The sequence below is a fragment of the Natator depressus genome, chromosome 5, assembly GCF_965152275.1.
Source record: "Natator depressus isolate rNatDep1 chromosome 5, rNatDep2.hap1, whole genome shotgun sequence".
Taxonomy (NCBI): domain Eukaryota; kingdom Metazoa; phylum Chordata; order Testudines; family Cheloniidae; genus Natator; species Natator depressus.
The window spans coordinates 133,509,752-133,531,899 of record NC_134238.1 but is presented as its reverse complement, the minus strand read 5'-3'; the positions used below and the strand labels follow the sequence as shown (position 1 = coordinate 133,531,899).

Here is a 22,148-nt window from a genome sequence, read left to right as displayed (position 1 = left end):
TTACCTATTTAATGCTTTATAAAAACAGAACCACAGACATGAAATAGCATAACTTCATCAAATTCCAGTTAAGGCCGCTGAATGCAATTCAAGAGCATCATTAAACTTGTCCTTAAGACAAACGCCATACTTTTAAAAGTTTGGAACTTACAAAGTGAAGATCCATAAACAATTCTGACTTACCTTGACAACCAGTTCCTGCGCACACATCATTAAACAGAAAAATTCTCAGTAAGGAACATCCAAACAATCTTAATGCTGCCTGTGTAACAAAACAATCATACCTGAAAAGTCTATATGAAAAGTATCTATTCATCCCTTAGCTTTCTCCCAAAACTTCATATGTCTTTAATACCTGCTTTTTTTTCATACAAAAGTTTAGCTTTCAGTGCACAAAATAGAAAAAAAATGTGCAAGCCCATACCCTGTACCTCTCCCTGGGGTCCTTCCATGCAGCTCTATGAGTTAGTTTTTTCTGGGGAAGTGAGCGTTAGGACCATGGTTCTACCTCCTCTCCAATTTGCCCACAGTAGTGATCACATCTCCAGGTTTCTCTAGCACCATTACAGTAGTACATAAGCACATTTTGATAGTAGTGCCTTAATTCTGAGCAAAATAATTCCATGTACCCGAATTAAACAAATAGCTTTCTAAATACAGCTGTTGTACAAAAGGGAATTCTTATGTCATGGCACAGCATAAAAATGCATGTTACAGTAAAACGAGCTACCTGTATCATAAATCATCCGATGTGATAACATAAATGAATGTATACACACTGTTATCTAGACTTGTAGTCTTTAAATCAGGGGTGGGCAAACTTTTTGGCCTGTAGGCCACATCTGGGTGGGGAAATTGTATGCAGGGCCGTGAATGTAGGGTTGGGGCAGGGGGGTTGGGGTGCAGGAGGGGGCTCAAGGCAAAGGTTTGGGGTGTAGGAGGGGTGTGGGATGCAGGAGGGGACTCAGGGTTGGGGTAAGGCAGGAGGCTCAAGGCAGGGGGCTAGGGGGCTCAGGATGGGGTTGGGGTGCAGGAGGGCTTCGGCGTGTGGGCTCTGCCCTGTCTGGCAGTGGGGCGCAGCAGGGCTAAGGCAGGCTCACTGCCTGCCCTGGCCCAGCATTGCTCCCGGAAGTTGCCAGCGTGTCCGAAAGTGGCTCCTGGGGGTAAGGAGGTGCTGCCCGTGCCTGTGGGTACCACCCCCAAAGCTCCCATTGGCCACGGTTCCCCATTCCCAGGCCAATGGGAGCTTCAGGGAGCAGTGCCTGGGGGCCGAGGGCAGCACACAAAGCCCCTGCCCCCCAGGGCCGCAGGGTCGTGGTGCAGGCCTCTTCTGGGAGCAGGCCAGGGCAGGGAGCCTACCTTAGCCCCGCTGTGCCACGGGGCTGGCAATCCCGCGTGCCGGATTGAAAGTCCTTATAGGCTGGATGCAGCCGTGGGCCATAGTTTACCCTCTCCTGGTTTAAAGCCTGGTACCTTTCCACTGAAAATCTTACTACCCTTGACTTCAGTGGAAATGTGATTGGGTCATAAATAAGGCTACGATTTAGTCATGGGTATTTTTAGTAAAAGTCATAGGTGGGTCCAGGCACTAAACAAAAATTCACTGTCTGTGACCTGTCCGTGACTTATATTATAAATGCCCCTAACTAAATCTTTGGGGCGGGGGGGAGGAGAGTCTGAGGCTGGGGCGGGGGGCGCTGTTTGGAGCGAGCCCAGGGGCTGCTGCTAGGGTGTGTGTGAGGGGGCCAGTGGCACCAGCTGCCGGGGGCCGCCTCAGGGACTGCTGCTCAGGCAGTCCCCGGGACCAGCTGCTGAGGGCTCGTCTGAGTGGCAGCTGGTGCAGCTGGCCCCAGGGCCTGCCACTGGCTGTAGAGCTGCTCAAGCAGTGGCCGGTGTGGCTGTCCATGGGACCACCTGAGCAGCTGGCCCTGGGGTCAGCCTCACTGGCCACTGAAGAAGTCACGGAGGTCGTAGGAAGTTACGGAATCCATGACTTCCGTGACAAACACAGAGCCCTAGTCGTAAAATACTGAACTCTTCTGTTTGGCTGTGTGAGCTGAGTGTTAAGGACTATGTCAAATTGTGGTAATCACAAGTTTTGATTTATATAACCAATTATCTGTTTTAGTATGGATGTGTTTAATTATCTTCTCCTGAGCTGCAGTTAGCAATCTCAGCTGTAATTTATTTTTTGTATGTTCAGTTATTTTGTTTGTGAACTGGATGAGCCCTAATCAGATTCTGAGTCTGACAGACCACTTCGACTACAAGTACTCTGAGGGGAAACTCATGAAATGCAGCCCAGGCAGGTGAAGTGCTTGATAAGTTTGGTCTTCATATAAACATCTCAGGGTTCTTGAAATTGGAGCTCCCCAAACATGGTGGGTCTAAGTTTCCCTTTTATCTTCAGCACGGGCAGTGTAAAGATGGGCCTATCATAGTATGGAAAGGGGAGAACAGGCTCTTCGTGTACGGTTACATGGCTAGCTTGTGTCAGCTGACTTGGGCTCATGGGGTTCAGGCTAAGGGGTTGTTTAACTGCACTGTAGACACTCTGGCTGGAGCCCAAGCTCTGGGACTCCCCCTCCAAACATCTACATCTCCGTTAAACAGCCCCTTCGCCTGAGCCCCTGGAGCTTGAGTCAGCTGATACGGACCAGCCACAGGGTTTTAATTGCAGTGTAGACAGACCCTTATACTCCTAGTCTAAAGCCTGACAAGCAAAGCCGGGCTTCTACAGATGCTTACGCACCTTTTGAATTTCCTAGATCTTGTGTGGGTAGCAAGCTTCTTTTGAGGGGATGAACAACCTTTCACCAATCTGCCTGTTTCATCAAGTTTGATGGTATCTCTTGTAGCTGGACACCTCAATGCATGAGATACACATTTTACTTACAGTGCTGCATGCTGGGAATGTGGAGCTTTATTCAACTGTATATGAACAGAGTGGGAAACAGCTGGGGAGCGAAAACCTTAAGTCTGAATGTTTTCAAAAACATCAGGACATAAAATGCTGGTTTATGGGGGGAAAATCTAGGATGGTTAGCTTCAGAAGTTTCCATTTATCTCTGGTTCCACATGCTCATCTTTATAAGAGACACTTTTTGATCTGAAACTTACTAATTATTAGTCTCTCCCTAGAAGTGGTATTGGTTTTTTTGGGTTTTTTTGTGGAGAATCCGTTCAGCTGGCTTGGGTTCTGTGAGGATAAATACTTTTCTTCTTTTTTTGGGGTGGGGGGAGAGAGAGAGAGAATTCAGTTCTTTTCCCCCGTACTTTGAAACATGGCAAATAGTTTTCTGACGAATACGTTCACCAACAAGTTTGAAAAGAGAATAGGTTGGACAATAGTTATGAACTGATAATTGGCTGTATTGCCCACATCATGTTTGTGAGCTTTCCATTATTAAGCTGTTAAATGTATATACTAATCAATTGTTCTGGAGCACAATGTTGCCCTATGAGATTCTTTCTGAGGTCTTGTCTACACTATCCATTGGATCGGCGGGGATCAATTTATTGCGTCTAGTATAGATGTGATAAATCGACCACTGAGCACTCTCCCGTCGACTCTGGTACTCCACCAGAACGAGAAGCTCAAGCGGAGTCTATGGGAGAGTGTCAGCTGTCGTCTTACTGCAGTGAAGACGCTGTGGTAAGTAGAGCTAAGTCCATCAACTTCATCTATGCTATTCATGTAGTTGAAGTTGTGTATTTTAGATGGACCTCGTGCAGTATTGTAGACAATCCCTGAGAGAGAGAGAGACTGTCTTATCACTAGGGGCAGGATTAAAAATTAGCATAATAGGGGTGTGTCCATTTAGTCCATTAAATTTGAGGTGCAATATGAGGTGGTATATTGAGTAGTGTTATGTACTTGCAGGTTGGGGTTTAACATAGAAACATGAGCTTGTATGGCAAAACTAGCTAGCTATATTTTTTTTTATAACAGCTGTTGGCAATTGAGTACATCACAACTTCCCCTGTAATATTGCTTCTTTAAAGATGTCCTCAGCTAGGATTTTCACTCCTGGGATCAGATTCTTAGCTTGAGATTGGCAGAACTGCACAAGTTGTAAAGAGTTTTGGCCCCCAACAGCTGTGGGAACGGGATGGAGGTTGATGCACTGGTGGTGGTCTCATGACACTCAGCTTAATTGCTGCCATAAGAAACTGGTCAGAAGCTTCCTTTTGACTATGTACAGCAAAGAAGTTCTTCAGGAGCTGTGCTTCTGCCAGTCATTGCTCCGGCTCTTTTCTCTCAATTGCTTCAAAGCCTTTGGGGATCCTTTTTTAGTAAGTCTCTTCCTTTCAATTATGTCCACACCATTTAGCATACCTTTCTTGAGATGCAGCTTGTTTGATGCTCAGCTGCATCTGTTTATATCTGTGTCTTGTGCTTTGGTGTCTGCTTTCATTCCAATGTTCTTGGTACTTCAGCATCTTTTAGCTATTCACCTGTTGAGGAGTGAGTTATTTTGGCAGCCCTTCAGGGCCCTGCCTTAGTATTGGTGTTCTCAGTGGATCACCGCTTGTGTTGCACTGTACTCTGCTGCCTATCAGCATTCGCAGCCTGGCATTAGTATCTGTACTGTTTGGGTGCTTGTGTTTGCAGAGACTGTCTCACCACCTGTGTCAGAGATGAAGGGAAGCACTACCTGGATGCCCCCTTTTTATCTTTGGTGTATGGTCCGAGTATTGGCTTTGTATGTTGCCTTCCTAATCAACCCAAGGCTGCTCAGCAACTCCAGATCACATGGATGGGCCAGACTTACGTTGACAACTGATAGGGCCCTGGAACAGCCTTAACTGTGCCTTTCCACACCTGACCCTGCACTGTAGTGACACTGGGGGGGGGGAGGGGGAGGGGGAAATGGACTTATTTTTAAAGAGACATTAGATTAATCCAAATTGGGGTCACAAACACTATAATGCCTTAATCATAATTCTGTGGTTATTGTATGGGGTCAATACAGAATGGAGATAAGGCTGCCCTGGGTGCCCTAACTGTGCATTTCCATATCCTAACGTGTCTGATTTTTTTATGTTTACCATTAATTCTGAATTTCCTTTGTTTATAAATGCTTGGTTTTGGATTATTTCACCCCTGTAATGTATTTTACCTTAAATTACTGATCTCTATTTTCAAACATAACTCAATTTTAACATAATTTTGTCTGGGAATCATACAAAATATTACAATATGCTTTAAAACATTTTGTCCTCCAAAAATATAATTTTTCCAAAGTGTATGGCATAAATAAAAGCCATGATGATGTAAGGTTGTATTGGTATTTGTTTGGAATGACCTGCATAACTCACTTATGGCCTGAGCTGATCCACCAGTGGTGTTCATACATTCTTGTTCTATAATCTAAATGTATTTATTTTGTTTCTTTGGTTATTCTGCGTTGCTGTTCTTTCACCAGTCTGTTATGTGGAAGCCACAACATGACAGTATTTGGGTTTGCTTCTGTTTAGTCATTTTATAGATGTTTTAGTCTCCAAAGTCAGGGTTTTCATCATTGGTCGTCTTCTCCCCCCTTCCCCCCCCACTCATGTTAGCATACGAGATACTGTATGTGAATCGGTGGGCAAGGAGAGCAAGAATCCGTGAAATGTTCGTTATGTAAATGCTTATTTTTGGTTACAGATAAAGATGCCGGAATCTGACTTAGTTGCAAAGATGCTTCGAGCTGTTCTCCAGTCCAGTAAAAATGGAATACCCTTGCCACGACTGCAGGGGGAGTACAAATCCTTGACTGGGGATTGGATCCCTTTCAAACAGTTAGGACACTCTACGCTGGAAGAATACTTGAAGACTGTTCCGGGAGTTGTCAGAATAGAAATTAATAAAATGGGTGAGGTAAGACAAGCTTCATAACAATGTCATGGGAATTGTAACAAATTATACAGTTGGTGGCTTTTCTCAAATTGCTTGTTAAACTGGCTTGGGAATTCATTGTAAGGCTTGTGGGTCTCTAGCTTTGTGCTGAAGATTGTAGGGAGATCTCACGCTCTTGGTCTAGCAACAGTGTTTCCGACGAGTGCAGCAATAGCGGGAGCACTAGTGTCATAATCTTTTACCATATGGCTTAGTCTTGTTCTGAGTGTGTTTAGATAATATGGTGGTTGTGACAAATATGGCAATTTCCTGCAATATCTTTAGAATATCTTACTTTATTAAGCTTGAGTATTGTGGGTCAGGGACTGTATGGGGGAGGAAGACCACAGTTGTCCAGAAACTAAGAACAGTGGGATATGATTAGGCAAATTCACTTAGGCTGTAACACTTTCAATGGGGTGCCACCACCTGGAGAAGTTCACATATACTGGTTCTGACTGGATTTTAAAGAGACCAGCAGATAAAGAGAGGACTTTCTTTCTGATCCATCAAATGGACAGGACCTTCTCTCCGGGGGAGGGGGGGTCAATCCTTTCTGGAAGGACTTTGACCTACGGGGCTCCATAAGACTTGATGAGTGACCTCAGGTAACCTTTTAGCATGCATATAGAAATACTGATTGTTTTTAATGTTTCCTCTGGAATGTTTGCACCTTAAGAATCAATGTGCTAGCTTAGAAAGAGCTATGTGGTAACTGCTGGCAGTTACACCATTCATAAGCCTTTGGAGAGGAGGCCAAGTGCAACTACTCGCCTGTTTAGGCAGTCTGGCTTGCTGGGGATATCCCAGTGTAGGGACAGAACTGCACAGCCTGGAAAAGCCCCCGTCAAGACTGGGAGAGAGATGGGTCTCTGCCCAGGAGAAGTGACAGCTGAGGATCCATAAGCCAAGGGTAGGTGCTCTTGGTGAACCACAGAAGGGGAAATACAGGTGCAGTTACCCTGAACTATGACAATGGTAAACTGGGCCTTGTAAAGTAAGTATTACTGAAATGACAGCCCCAGTTGGAAGACAGTAGCCTCATTCATTGAATAAGTCTGTCTCTCATTATTTCTCAAACTCTGGGAGAGGGACACACACACACACACACACACACACACTTCTAAAAGACCATGTACAGCAATTTCTGTCTTGATGGTAGTTTTTGTTTCTACTTACTTATTTTTCAAATCCCTGAATTGGGGGTAGATGTTTTACAGACTAGTGGGATAATGTGTCTGCATGGAGGACATCAGTACTTTTCCATGTTCTAGTCATTAGTTTTTGTTTGCAAAGAGAGAACTTTGCTGCATGTCTTAAACTTGGCAACATTTAGTTGGATTTATCCCAGTCTCCTTTGGGAGGATATTCTATAATGTAGGATCCTGTACGGGAAAGGCTCTATGTCCTGTCTGCAGCAACCTGAGCGTGGGGTCTCGCAGCAGTGGGTTGCTGGTTTATCAGAGTTCCAAAGTCAGGTCATGGAAGGAGAGGCAGTTCCTGGGAGGGTGTAAGATCTAGTAAATATCTTAGGTATCAAAAGTATGAACAGCTCACTGTAGTCTTTCTATAAATGTTGAACTTCTGCAATTTTAAAGATAATAGCATTTCAGTAAATATAAGAGATATTGTGTAACTTCTTTCATGGAGTACAGAGAAGTTTGGACCTGATTATTTCCGTATGTCCATTTTCTCCCCCTGTGAGCAGATCACTTGCCATGCTGTTGCTTCCGCTGAGACTGTGCGAATTGCTCAACTGGTAGCTTGCCAGAGAAGTTCAAAAAGAAAAATGGGACGACAGGTGAACTGCCAGATGAGATTAAAGAACACTGCTCCATTCACATTAGTTGGTAAGAATTCATAAGCTGGAAGACAGCTTCATGACAAGTGCTGTTAATTAAACCTGTAGTCTCTTGTGGCAGAGCCTTTCCCTTATAAACCTTCTGATTACAATGAATTGTGTATGCTGTTGATCAGTTCACACTAGAAGAAAACAGTGCTGAAATATATATTTGTGCTTGACAGTACTTTGAAGAAACACACATGAGAAAGTTAATAGGAAAACAGTGCTCTTGCTTACAAATGTGCAGCGATGTTACTGGAGCACAGGCTTGAAGGGTAGCTGTCTGTGGGTATGTCTAAAAGGCAATTAAAAACCTACAGCTGGCCCGTGCCAGCTGACTCTGGCTGTGGGGCTGTTTCATTACAGTGTAGATTTCTGGATTCAGGCTGGAGCCCGGGCTCTAGGACCCTGTGAGATGGGAGTGTTCCAGAACTGGGGCTGCAGCCCATAAGTCTACGCTGCAATGAAACAGCCCCAGAGTCTGAACCCTGTGTGCCTCAGTCAGCTGGCCACAGGTTTTTAATTGCAGTGTAGACATATCCTTTTTGTTAGACTTTAGAATCAGGTCGGTTTTAGCCTGTGTGGGTCCTCTAGTTATTAAAAGATATTGGAGTCGGGGTGAGAAGAATTATTTAAGGTCTCTTCCTGGACACAGGAGTAAGCCCCACCCTTGAGGAGAGCAGCAGCTATTCTCATTGTTTCTGGACACAGATTGCCTCTGATCTCTGTGCTGCAGAGCTGTAACTGGGGTGTTCCCTCTATGAGAGTGATTCTTTGATTCCCAGCTGGGAAGGGAGAGGAAACAGGCTGTCAAACAAGCCCCTCTCATCTTCCCTGGTGCCTCGAGCTGTAAGATAGGTGAAGGGTAAACTGGACAGAGCTCTCACTTCCTTTCTTCTTCCAGTGGCAGATCAAAGGGCTGCCCAGCAGGCAGACAAGAAACTGGTGGTGGCACGCCCTGCAAGAGCCGGGGATCAAAGGTTCATACTAAACTTAAACTGTAAAACAAATTAGTACAGTAATGTAGTAGCCCTCTGGTCATGTTTTGCTAAAGTGTCAAAATGGAGCACTATTGCTTATGTAGTAGCATTCAAACCAGTTGATCCACCTACAAGTAGCACAAAGTTTTTACAGGGTTTGTTAGGATGCTTTAAAATATTCTGGAATTAAATTTGATGTAAAAAGCTCTTATCCTGTTTTTTATTAAAAACAAAAAACCTTCCTACTTAACTGCCACATTCATTCCTGGAATGTGATGATTTTCTTCAGAGGGCTACCATTTTTGTGGCAGAGCAGCCTGCTTGGTAGAAAAGGGTAATAATATGGATGTTGGAGTGCGTTTACCAGAATCTAATCTGGTATTTTCTTAACTCATAAGAAATGAAGTGGTGGTGCAAGCTTCTAAATTTTCCCTGGTTGTCAATGTTCAGTGCTGTCTCCTGAGACCACCTTGTGTATCTTATATTGTCTAATGTATAAATGATCTTAATGCATTAAGATAATACAATTAACCATATTTGATTTAATCCTCCCCCCTCCAAAAACTAATGATAAAACCATCTGAAGTGGTCACAATAAAGCAAGTCCATAAATAATTACACAACTATAAATTCACATCAGAACTCCAATATAACCCATTGGAGGAAAGGATCATTTTCTATGTGCTGTGGCTGTCAGATATATATATATTTTTTTTAATTAGAAACCTATTAGAAGAACACTATCCAAAGTGAAGTAGTCAAAAATACCGGAGCTAACATGGTCTATGAAAGTTAACTCTTCCCTTGGATGAATAAATTTATAATAGTCCTTAATTATATAAACACATTTAGGTTTTTTTGCCCCCCTTGAGAGGCCTGCCTCATTCAAGCTCTTTTGCGCAAATTACGTTTTCAGTGACGTAATGGCACAAGGAGGAGCCCTATTTCACTGAGCTCACACCTTGTGCATTGGTTGAGACCAGGCTGCTTCAGAGAACTTTCAAATTAGAAGAATCTATAGCACCTGGGTTATTTTTTCTTATAGTAATCCTTAAAGAGACTTTCACTAAAAAATATTCAGACTTGCTTCTGACAGACCCGATAATTGCATTATCCCTTTTAAGTACAGTACTGTTTCATGTTTGTCTCAATTATTTTCATATTAAAACTGGTGACTTACAAGTAAAAAAAAATTTGTTTTTTCTTCCCACCCCTCCCAAATGCCAGCCCCACAGGCTAACCCTGAATCAGAAGTCATTCTGGTTTCTTGTCTCAGATATCCCCAGTAAAAAAGCTTGGTAGGCCAAATTAGGCATCTGGGCAACTTCATTGCCTTGTGGATTTTCACAGATATAACCAATTGGAATTTAGAAACATGCTTTGCAAGAAAAAAGTATAGAATTTCTGTCTTCCAGCAGCAGTTCTACCAGGAATTTTTTAAAAAGTAAAAGGACAAAATGGCAGATATGACAGAATGCAGGTGGGCTGAGACTTAAAAAAAAAAAATTCCAAAAATTAGGCTCCTTAACAAGGAGCTTGATATTTTTTGTTTTTGAACTGCTGAACACTCAGCAGCTCCCATGATCAGTTCAGTGGAAACTGCTTGGGTACTTGGCATTTCTGAAAATCAGAAATTTTAAACACTTAGACTCTTAAATCCTCCTTTAGGCACCCACTTTTGAAAGTTTTAGCCATGGAGAACACACTTTCCAGAGTAGAACAATAGGGAGCAAGGAATCATCCTGTGGTTAAGGTAGAGAACTGGGAGAAGATTGAGTTCCATCTACCGTAGACTTTGTATATGACCTTTGCGAAGTCATGTAGTCCCTGTCTGCCTCTGTTTCCCATCTGTAAAAAGGTGGGTACTCCATTTTTAGCTCAAAAGTTTTGAGGCTTAATTTAGTAAATGTATGAGGTACTAACACTACAGTGAACATCATAGAATTGCTAGGAATAAACTGCACTTCAGTTGAAAATTACCATAAGAATCATCATCTCTTTCAGGGACTGTTGTGCATTTTTATGGGAGTAGACTAAGGTGGTAACTCAAGTTTATTTTGTCCAGCCTCAGTGTAACATTAATGTAGAAAACTTTACCCTGCCTATTATTCTTCCCAAATACTCCTACCTCAACATCATCACAAATAGAAAAATGAACATGATTTTTGCTAGTTTCATTCTATTAAACAAAAACAGGTCTACAAAGAAGCAGATCGATAAGAAGGAAGGGAAGCTGCAAGATGGACAAAAAATGAGAAGCTACATGAGAGTCATGTTAGTTTGTAACATGAGATTCTCTGAAGATACCATCTCTGCAGGATTCTTGCTTCTTACTGTCAAAACTTTCCTACCTCTAAAGGTTTTTGGTCCTTCACAATGGCAGTAAAAAGTTAAACTATGAATCAGGCTCCCTACTAGCCTTCACCTGACCAAGTAGAAACAGTGTGTCATTGTTACTGTTAGTTGTTTCTTGACCACAGTCATGACAAGCAGCTAGCTAGAGACTGCTCTTTGTCTGGCCATTGCTTCAGCTCTTTACCTCCTTATTGCTATATCCTACCTTCCAGTCAGTTCCATTATGGCTGTTGACATTTGAGCCTTTTTCCTCTAGCGATTTTACACTGCTTCAGTTCTCAGGCCTGTCTTCGTCGTCATCTTCTCTCTTGGGGGTTTTTTTTTTTTAAACCCCTCCATCAGGGCCAAAGTTTGGTAGGCACTTCAGTGTTGCTAAGCTCAGCACTAGTTCTGTGTATATTGGTCTGGTGACTCCTACAGCACACGTGGTACCCATTTTCTTTTTATTTTGGGTATGACATTTTAGGAGAAAGGAAGTCTGCTCAGCAGCTTCAAATCTTGTCCATGAGATAGAACATCACTGAAGACTTGAAAACCACATTCGGTGCCTTGTCTGATTCAGAGGAGACCACAACATCTAGAGGTGCCAGATGTGCTTGCAGATGCCACATCAAGCAGTGAAGAAACAAGAACTTAATTTGAAGCATTCCACCGAAACCTGCAAATTCAGCATGAGATTGGCTTAAAGCTCAAGTCTGAGTTGGCCAGGACAGTTGAGTACTAGAACTTGGTGCCAATGCTTTCTGTATTGCTGCAGCACCGCCTCTCCATCCCCCTGCCCCCAGTCCCAGGCAGGTTTCACCATCAGAGTGGCCTGTACTAGTAAAGCTGTGGATTCCACCATGCATTGGTTTCTTAATGTAGTCACTGTCTCTGTGCTCAGAGCTGGTGGTACCAACCTCCAGCTCCTCAGATGAGGCAGTCTCTACACAAGTGGACAAGGCAGTGGGAAGGAGGGAGAGGAGTTAAGGGCTAGTGTAGGCACAAGAACATATGGATATAAACTGGCCATCAAGATGTTTAGGCTTGAAATTAGACAAAGGTTTCTAACCATCAGAGAAATGAAGTTCTGGAACAGTTGCCCAGGGGGAGCAGTGAGAGCAAAAAACCTGACTAGTTTCAAGACTCAGCTTGAGATGTTTGTGGAGGGGATGGTATGATGGGAGTACCTACAATGGCATGTGGCTCATCTGCTACTGCTTGTAGCAAATATTTCCAAAGGCTGGAGATGGGATACTATATGGGGAGGGTGTGATGGGTTCCCCGCAGGGGTGCCACCTGGAACTGGGATACCACTGAGCCCTCTGACCCACCAGCCTGGGCTCCCTCTCACACTGTGCTGCTGTGACAAGTTGCAAAGCCCTCCAAGCTTACACTTTCACCAGCATTCATGGAGGAGGGACACACCCAGCTTCAGTTACATGCAGGCTCTCTGACCACCAGCCTAGGATCCCAAAGCAGTACCGTCCTTCCCCGGTCAAATCTGACGAGTATGTGGATTTACTACCCAGTCCGCCTCTTCCCTCAGTGTAAAGAGGACCATGCATACTTGTAGTAACCAAGCTGAGATTTTCCTAAGCTGTGAGTCAAACGCACACTGGTTTGGATTAAAACATGAAATAAGTTTATTAACTACAAAAAGATAGATTTTAAGTGATAGCAAACAGATCAAAGCCAATTACCTAGTAAATAAACAAAAAGCAAACTAAGTTTAATATACTAGATTAAATATGGATTAGCAAATTCTCACTCTGAGTGATAAATAGGTTGGCAGATTCTTAAGGTACAAGCTGCCTTTGCTTTGCAGCTTGGGTTTCCCAGGTTTTCATACACAGGCTAGAAGTCCCTTTAGCCTGGGACCATCACTTCCCCCAGTCTAGTCTTTGTTCCTTAGGTGTTTCCAGGTGTGTTGTTGTGTAGAGAGTGAGGTCCCATCATGATGTCATTTCCCTCTTTCATATCTTCTTCCCACTTGCTGGAAAGCTCTTTTGCTGTGACCTGGGTCAAACTGTTCCCATTGTGCAGTGCTATCTCTGAGAGGTTTCTATTGTACACAGTTCCTGGGGTAATCCTTGTGCATGTGTGCATTTCCTCAATAAGCGATTAACATTGTTTGGCCTTTTTACTGTTGTACCTGAAAGGCTGCTTGTGGGTGTGTTCAACCTCACAACGTGTTTCAGTAACACATACGTAGCCAAACTTCATAACTTCACATGATGATAGCACATACGATCCAATGAGATAGTAATATCTAGCAGGTCAAGACTTTTAGAATGTTACCTCACAAAGCGTACTTTGTGCAAAAAATACCCTAACTATCTGACAGAGGTGAATAAGGGGGTGCCAGGGTGTCTCAGAGGGGTCTGAGTTACTACAGTGAATTCTTTCCCAGATGTCTGGCTAGTGGGTCTCACTGATAATGTGCAAGCTCTAAATGATCTAACTGATATGGGGACAGGAAGGGATTTCCCTCCAGGTCAGATTGACAGAGACCCTTGGGTTTTTTGGCTGCCTCTGCAGCATGGGATTCAGGTCACTTGCTGATTTGAACTAGAGTAAATGGTGGATTCCTGGGAACTTGAAGTCTTTAAATCATGACTGGAGGACTTCAGTAACTTAGCCAGAGGTCAGGGGTCTGTTACAGGAGTGGGTGGGTGAGGTAGAGTGGCCTGTAATGTGCAAGAATTCAGGCTAGATGATCAAGGTAGTCCCCTCTGACCTTGAAGTCTGAGTTTAGGTGCCAAGAAAAGGATAGCAGCTTTTTTTCACTTTTCTCTTGGGGCATCCCTCAAGCTTTGTATTCTCCAAGAGTGCAGATCCTTTATAGGGGATCTTTAGAGACAGGAAAATTGTTTGCTTTGTAACACTTCTTCTCTGAAGCTACCACCTTGTAGAATGCTCTCATGCCTGTACATATTCCAGCCGTTTGGGGGCTACCTTTTTTGAGGTTTTTCTTGTATCTGAAGCACAACTTTTGGTCTAGCATTGATGAACTTGAGGAGTTTGTTTATTTTTGGAGCTTTCCTTCTAGTAAATTGAAGAAACTGACTGGGATGTTCAGAAGGTGTCAAGCAACAGCTATTAGGGGCCTTGTGTGTGCAAAACATCTTAAGAGTTGGGGGAGTTCTGCCAGCCTTATGCCAAGGAGCTGTCACTCCTGTGAGATGATAGATCTAGAGAAGCAGAATTGCCAGATAAATGATGTTCTTTGAGGTGGCTTCAGCACACACCCGCTTCCGGGATAGGCACTCCCCGGCCTGGCGAGATCAGAACATTCTAGAGCCGCGTCCGTTGGGCCACACGTTCCTTCCTCGCTCCCCCCCCCCACCATGCAGGGTTCCGAAGGTACAAAGGCGGGGGTGGCCCCAACTCTGCAGTTTCTCTCTACCACTGACTGGACCGTGCAGTGAGTTTGGAGCACAGCCCAGTGTCCTCAGCGTTTCCCTTGTTGGTTTTTTTTTTTTCTTCCTCCTTCTGGGGTATCTTTGTTAATTGGTCAGCTTTTTAAATGAAAAGGGATAAGATGCTTTTGTGAGCATCATCTAGATCTGCAAAGATCAGGAGAGTATACATCAGACTTGTTAATGGGGGCTGGGAGGATCTTCAGGCATGAGGAGATCTCCTTGCAAAAGTGACTGTGTTCCCCGAATAGGTGGACTCAAGATCCTTGGTTTGATTGGCAGAGTCTACTGCTTGGCCGAGCTGACTTCTGTCTGTCTCTCCATAAACCTTTTAAATAGGGAACTGTAGTTTGAGAAACTTTTCAAGGCTCTGGTGATTGTCTGTACACACCTGCTGCTTCAAGCTGGATATCTGCTTATTCGCTGAGACTGTCTTACTGTTTACTAGTATTCACCTATATTGCAGGGCTCTGCACAGAATTATTCAGTAGCTTCCTTCTCATTTTTTCTGGGTAGCCTTACACTTGTGAATTCCAGCCTTTCTAAAGAGAGTATTAAATGATTGTTTTCTACCTGTAATATGTTGTTTTGATACTTTTTACCAGTGTAGGAGACAACCTAAATTAGTTCACTTTCTTTGTCCCTGGAGCTTGTAGAAGGGAGGAGAAATGTTTAAATTGATGCAGGAGTGCCAGTGATTAGAGGTGCTCCAGATGGAAAATTTTTTGTTGTTCTTTTGCCAGCAGGGAAAATACTTTAGTTCTTGATTCGTGACATGGAAATACACAGAAGGCATTTTACAGGAAGGAAGTGTTGTTGTGATATTAAATGATCTTTCTGGTAAAATCCACTAGCTTAAATAAATTTATTTGTGTACTGGTATCTGTCAGCTGAACCAAATTAACCTTTTACTATCTCAGTGGTTACTAGTATTTACCTTTCCCAAAAGTGTTTGTGAGTGGGATAAAGATGGTAGGTAGCGGGGAGACATCTGCTAATGCTTCATTTGATAAAAGCAAGGCAGATTAAATCTATGGTAGCAACCAACAATTGTGCTTGTGAATCTAGTATTTGCTTTTCTCCAGCTGCATACATCAGATTGCAGACAGGTTCATGCTGTACAGGAATTCAGAGTTTTCATGACCTGTAGACTAGTGGCACTGGATGTATGTGTAATTTCTCATTGAGATGAGAGATCTGAGAGAGAACTCAGTAATTGGATTTTGAATAGTTATTTCACTATACCTAAATTTTGTTGATGGCAGCAATTTAATAAAAATAAATATGAAGATATAACTTCAAAATAGAGTGCAGCGAGCCAGCTTAAACATTCTTTGGCTCTACTGCTAGCAAAATAGTAGCTTATCAGTATAATTGACTTTGTAGCATTGCAGCTAGCAACACTAAAGTCTAAATGCATTTCAGCTTTAAAAGTTTTCTTTCAGTTATTTAAATTGGTGCACGAAGCCTGAACTGTAGAAAGGTCTTTGATTTTACTATAATGTATAAATAAAAAAAGTCATAGTTTATATAGTTTGAGCTGTTTTGCTCCCATACAACGTACAAATGGCTTTAAGCACATCAATTTAAGGTATCTACTTCCTTGAGATGCTAACTTACGTTGTGGGTTACTATATATCTTAACTGATGCTGGAATTAATGTTAAATTTCTCCCATACATGTTCCAGCAGTTAGACTGTTTTGAAGTAGAATGACACTTTGAAATGTCTTGGGAATGTTACCCCCCAAAAGCTGACATGGCCTCAAAATAGAGTTAAATGAGAACTTTCATTCAGCAAAAATTACATGCTATCTGGGTAGCATGTAATGTTGTTAAATGGTTTTTTAGAGGAGAGAACCCTTTTTAACAAGGACACAAAGGTTCAAGACCATTTTCGTGAAGCTAGTAGTTACATATCATCTGAGAGAATGGTTTGCTAAAATCTGCTACTATTAATCCTCAGCTGTGCTGGCTGTAATGATATACAGTAGCTCACATTTGAGAACTTTTTCTCAAAAATTTTAGCCTGGAATTGGCTTGTCTTTTCACCCAGAGACTGCACGCCATTTATTGCCCTATAAACCTACCTAATTAATCTTGCTCTGCTGTTGGATGAGGAATATCGGTTATGGTGTTTTGGCTGGATATTGATTGCTCAAAGACTATGCCTAGGAATGAACATTTTAGGTATGAGATTTAAAAGGTTTATTAAAAAATAAGCATCAAAAGCTTAATTTCTCTAGGGATATATTTTTACTATTGTTAAAGTATATGCTTGGGTGAAGGAACCTTTCAAATTGAGATTATAATAGTCTTTTCTGGTTTTTATATATCTACCCATGTTATAGGAAAGCCAAAAGCAACTTTGAGACAGCCAGGATTAAGGGCTGCACTAGAAGGCAGAAGGCCTACACCCCCCTGGCCAAAAAGCAAAGGAAGTTCTTATGGAATTGTGAAACCCAGCATAGAAAATGTTCAATATGCTTTGCCCCCGGGACCTGGAAGTGGACTATCCAAAGAGGTTCTAATGCAGAGACATGTCACAATGATTAACAGGTCAGTGTTTATAATGTAATAGTTATAAAATGTGCTGGACAAAAAAACAATTTTCATAAGCTGAAAGTCCTGAATTGTGGACGTTCAGGGAACAGCTGAATTGTCTGAACTGTCCACATTTACGAAACTTTTATTTTTATTAAAAATAAAAAGTGTAAATGCAACAATTCTTATCAAGAAGTGGGATTATACCGGAATACTCTTCTGGTATGTGGGGTAATCAAAGCACTTTGCCTTTCGTCTCCTCTGTTTCACTATGCCACTATCTTAATATACCATGTTTTGTGTTACAGAGATGAATTATCGCTTGAGGGAGTGTAGCTTGAAATTGCCAAATAATATCCCCCAGACACTTTTAAATTTATGAAAGGATACGGCAAAATCTTGGGCACAACTCAATTCCTGAAAAGATTATTCAAAAAATGTTAGTTAAAAAAAATACTTATGAAGACTTTCAATCACCTACCACAAGCAAAAAAGTAAATATCAGAAACAGCCTGTTTCAGTTCTAAATGGCATTTGTAATGCTGTTGCCAGGAAATCCATGGGTATAATTTAAATATCTTTTACAGATAGAACACATGCTTGAGTTGAATGTGGTGACTGCTTTCAGTCTCATAAAGGGGCATTACATAGAGCAGAAATCTCCATTCAGTGCCGGTGAGAGACTGAAAGTGACTGTAAAAAGAAAATGACATGCAGTTCTTTAAGATCTCAATAACTTGCAGTTAAAACTTTCCTCTGTTTACAAGAGAGGATTCCATCTTGCTATCTTCCAGCCTTGCAAAGAGAGTCTGGAATGAGAACTTGGCTTGACAGTTGTTCTGATTAAGCATAATTCTGCAGTGGGAACATAGTTAACAATTTTGTTGATGTGTGAGCCAGAAAGGACTCCTGCTCACTTTGGCCTTGAAGTACTATGAAGAATAAAGTTTTATTGTCAAAAAGTAAGCCGATTATTTCCAGGATTATATACAGGATGCAGATTTGTTTTAAGAGTAATATTTAGTGATTTCACATGTAGATCTCACAATGCTCTGCAAAAATAGGAGTGGGGGGATTATTTACCCCCATTTTATAGTGGGGAAACTGACGCACAATGTCTGTGACTTGCCCAAGGTTACTTAGTGAGCCAGTGGTCCTGTGATCCTCTTCCCTCTGCCAGATGCTGCTGTGAAAGCATTTAGACTTCAAATGATTATGCTTACTGAAGGTGGCTTTTTTTAATACACACAAGAGTAAAGAGTAGATTGCTTGGTTGTATTTTGACATCTTAGGGACAAACATGAAAATGTAGTACTAAGATGAAGACAAGTAATGTTGGTAACTTCATTTGTGGATGTGATGGGTTGGATCACAGAAACCCCCTTGGCACTACCAACTTATGTGCCAAGACTACTGCCCCTGCTTTCCCTGCCCTCCCTGCTTGGGACTTCAGTGCCCTTCCTGGTTTGAGCCAGACCCGCTAGCCTGCCGCAAACCCAGACCCAGGTCTGAACCACATCCCCTAACAGCTGTAGGCTTAAACCTCCCTCTAGCAAAGGGGAAAATTCACAAATTGAGAAAACAAAGGTAAACTAATACGCCTTGCCTGGCGGTTGCTTACAAGTTTGAAATATGAGAGACTTGTTCAGAAAGATTTGGAGAACATGGATTGATGTCCGGTCCCTCTTAGTCCCAACAGCGAACCATCCGGGGGGGGACTCAACACAAAGCCTCTCCCACCCCAGAAGTATCTTTGGTCCCTATTGGTTCCTTTGGTCAGGTGCCAACCAGGTTACTTGAGCTTCTTAACCCCTTACAGGTAAGGAGGAATTTTAGGCTACCCCTATGGTTATGACAGCCCCCCAGGTATTAATACATACTCTGGATTAATTAATAAGTAAAAAGTGACTTTATTAAATACAGAAAGTAGGATTTACCAAACAAAATAAAATAGAACATGCAAGTCCTGTGTCTAATACGGTAAGAAAACTGAATACAGATAAAAACCTCACCCTTAGAGGAATTCAAGTAAGCTTCCTTTTACAGACTAGTCTCCTTCTAGTCTGGGTCCAGCAATCACCCTGTAGTTACTGTCCTTTGTTCCAGTTTCTTTCAGGTATCCTGGGGGGTGGAGAGGCTCTCTCTTTAGCGAGCTAAAGACAAAATGGAGGGGTCTCCCATGGGTTTAAATAGACTTTCTCTTGTGGGTGGAGACCCCCTCCTCTCTCCTATGCAAAGTCCAGCTCCAAGATGGAGTTTTGGAGTCACATGGGCAAGTCATATGTCCACCCATGACTCAGTTTTTACAGGCAGCAGCCATTGTTTACATGCTACCTTGAATGTCCTCAGGTAGACTTCTTATGTAGATTGGAGCCTTCCAAGATTCATTGTCCTTTAAGTGTTTCTTGATTGGGCACGTAATTTACACATGCCTTTCTCAAGATGCTGCTCAAATGCTTTACTAAGGCAACTTAGAAATCGAGCAAGTACACAGCCAATATTCATAACTTTGGATACAACAATGACACATGCATACAAATAGGATGAATAGATTCAGTAGATCATAACCTTTACAGAGATACATTACATGGCATATGTAGCATAAAACATATTCCAGTTATGTCATATATACATTCATAAGCATATTTCCATAAAGCCTTATGGGGTGGACATGTACATATTTTTAATTAGTAAAAATTTAACAGATTTTCAGATGTATTGAGGACCCACATCTCCTGTTGAAGTTGGCACCTCTGGAAATCAGGCCATAAACTAGTGTTTGAATTGTAAATGTATATCTCTAATCTCTGTATGGGATGATAACTGATAGCTGTATTTGAAAAATGCATCTATACAAAAATTGCACAATAAACATGTCAATTTCTCTTCTGTGTCTGGGAGGATTGCAAATAAAAATGGGATTGTCTGTCAAGCAGAAATTACAGTATTACACTACTAAATGCTCCATGATATTTTCAGTAAATACTGATACTCCATGAAAGTGTTTCCCTTGGCATTGCACTGTCAGCATAGAAATACGGATTTTTAAATTATTTTAAATTGAGTATATAACTGAAAAAGTCAACTTTTTGAGTTCTTTCATTCTGGTGTTACAAAACCACTACATGCAATTTACAAAAAGAACAGGAGTACTTGTGGCATCTTAGAGACTAACAAATTTATTAGAGCATAAGCTTTTGTGGGCTACATACAGCCCACTTCATCAGATGCATAGAATGGAACTTACAGTTAGAAAATATATATATACAGATAAGTTAGAAGTTGCCATACAAACAGTGAAAGGCTAATTAGTTAAGATGAGCTATTATCAGCAGGAGAAAAAAAAGGTTTGTAGTGATAATCAAGATGGCCCATTTAGACAAGAAGGTGACAAGAAGGTGTGAGGATACTTAACTTTAGGGAAATAGATTCAATATGTGTAATGACCCAGCCACTCCCAGTCTCTGTTCAAACCCAAGTTAATGGTATCTAGTTTGCATATTAATTCAAGCTCAGCAGTTTCTCATTGGAGTCTGTTTTTGAAGCTTTTCTGTTGCAAAATTGCCACCCTTAAATCTTTTACTGAGTGGCCAGAGAGGTTGAAGTGTTCTCCTACTGGTTTTTGAATGTTATGATTCCTGATGTCAGACTTGTGTCCATTTATTCTTTTGCGTAGAGACTGTCCAGTTAGATCAATGTACATGGCAGAGGGGCATTGCTGGCACATGATGGCATATATCACATTGGTAGATGCGCAGGTGAACGAGCCCCTGCTGGTGTGGCTGATGTGATTAGGTCTTACAATGGTGTCACTTGAATAAATATGTGGACAGAGTTGGCATCGGGCTTTGTTGCAAGGATAGGTTCCTGGGTTAGTGTTTTTGTTGTGTGGTGTGTGGTTGCTGGAGAGTATTTGCTTCAGGTTGGTAGGCTGTCTGTAAGCGAGGACTGGTCTGTCTCCCGAGATCTGTGAGAGTGAGGGAAACATTTTTCAGGATGGGTTGTAAATCTTTGATGCGCAGGAGAGGTTTTAGTTGTGGGCTAAAGGTGACAGCTAGTGGTGTTCTGTTATTTTCTTTGTTGAGCCTGTTCTGTAGTAGGTGACTTCCGGGTACTCTTCTGGCTCTGTCAATCTGTTTTTTCACTTCAGCAGGTGGGTATTGTAGTTTTAAGAATGCTTGATAGTGATCTTGTAGGTGTTTGTCTCTGTCTGAGGGATTGGAGCAAATGCGGTTGTATCGTAGAGCTTGGCTGTAGACAATAGATTGTGTGGTGTGTCCTGGATGGAAGCTGGAGGCATGTAGGGAAGTATAGCTGTCAGTAGGTTTCCATTATAGGGTGGTGTTTGTGACCATCGCTTATTAGCACAGTAGTGTCCAGGAAATGGACCATTTGTGTGGACTGGTCCAGGCTGAGGTTGATGGTGGGATGGAAATTGTTGAAATCATGGTGGAATTCCTCAAGGGCTGCTTTTCCGTGGGTCCAGATGATGAAGATGTCATCAATGTAGCCCAAGTAGAGTAGAGGGTGTTAGGGGACGAGAGCTAAGGAAGCATTGTTCTAAGTCAGCCATGTAATTTACATGTATCCACTACAATTTTGAGAGTCTTCCACTAAACTAGCATGAAGATTGACTTACAGTCCTCTTCATAGGAAACAGTGCTAGTTCATCTTTTGGGGTAACTGTCAGAACACTAGAGACTAGTGGTGTTTCTGCTTGCATTTTGATTTAAACTGGCTCTGAAAGCTGAGAATTCAAATGAACCTTTTTAAAAGGAAAAGTTAACTATTAAAAGCCGGTATATTTTTTAATACAGTACAGTGTCTCTTTGTGGGGGGAGGGTTAGTTTTTGGTGCACTTGAATCCAGCAACTGCATGGCTAGATCTGGATGAATTCAGAGGAGGGTTCTTTTCTGTTTTTGCTGGATTAGCATTACCCATTGGTTTTCAGCTATTCTTTGACTATCTAAAATCCAGCTTGGCTAAAACAACTGCTGCACCATCATTTCTCTTTATGTAATGTTTATTGCTGAACTTGGTCATCAAATGATACAGAGAATGTCCTCGTTTTATCATTGTGGTTGGACTAAGTCTCAGAATAGCTTTGATTACTTTGATAATCCTCCATGTATTATTATGGTT

General features: G+C 42.1%; 1 protein-coding gene across 5 annotated transcripts in view; it reads left to right on the top strand.

Moving 5' to 3' along the window:
* Positions 1–5,331: 5,331 nt before the first annotated feature.
* TDRD7 (tudor domain containing 7) overlaps positions 5,332–22,148 on the top strand; it is a 93,569-nt gene continuing 76,752 nt past the window's right edge. For 2 of the 5 annotated variants that reach the window (XM_074953715.1, XM_074953714.1), the window contains exons 1-3: positions 5,341–5,866; positions 7,593–7,734; positions 16,813–17,020. In XM_074953715.1, the coding sequence (XP_074809816.1) occupies positions 5,660–5,866; positions 7,593–7,734; positions 16,813–17,020 (557 nt within the window). In that variant the 5' untranslated portion in view covers positions 5,341–5,659. Of the gene's footprint in view, positions 5,867–7,592; positions 7,735–16,812; positions 17,021–22,148 lie in introns of all 5 variants that reach the window. The other 3 variants (XM_074953718.1, XM_074953716.1, XM_074953717.1) reach the window with 3 other exon arrangements.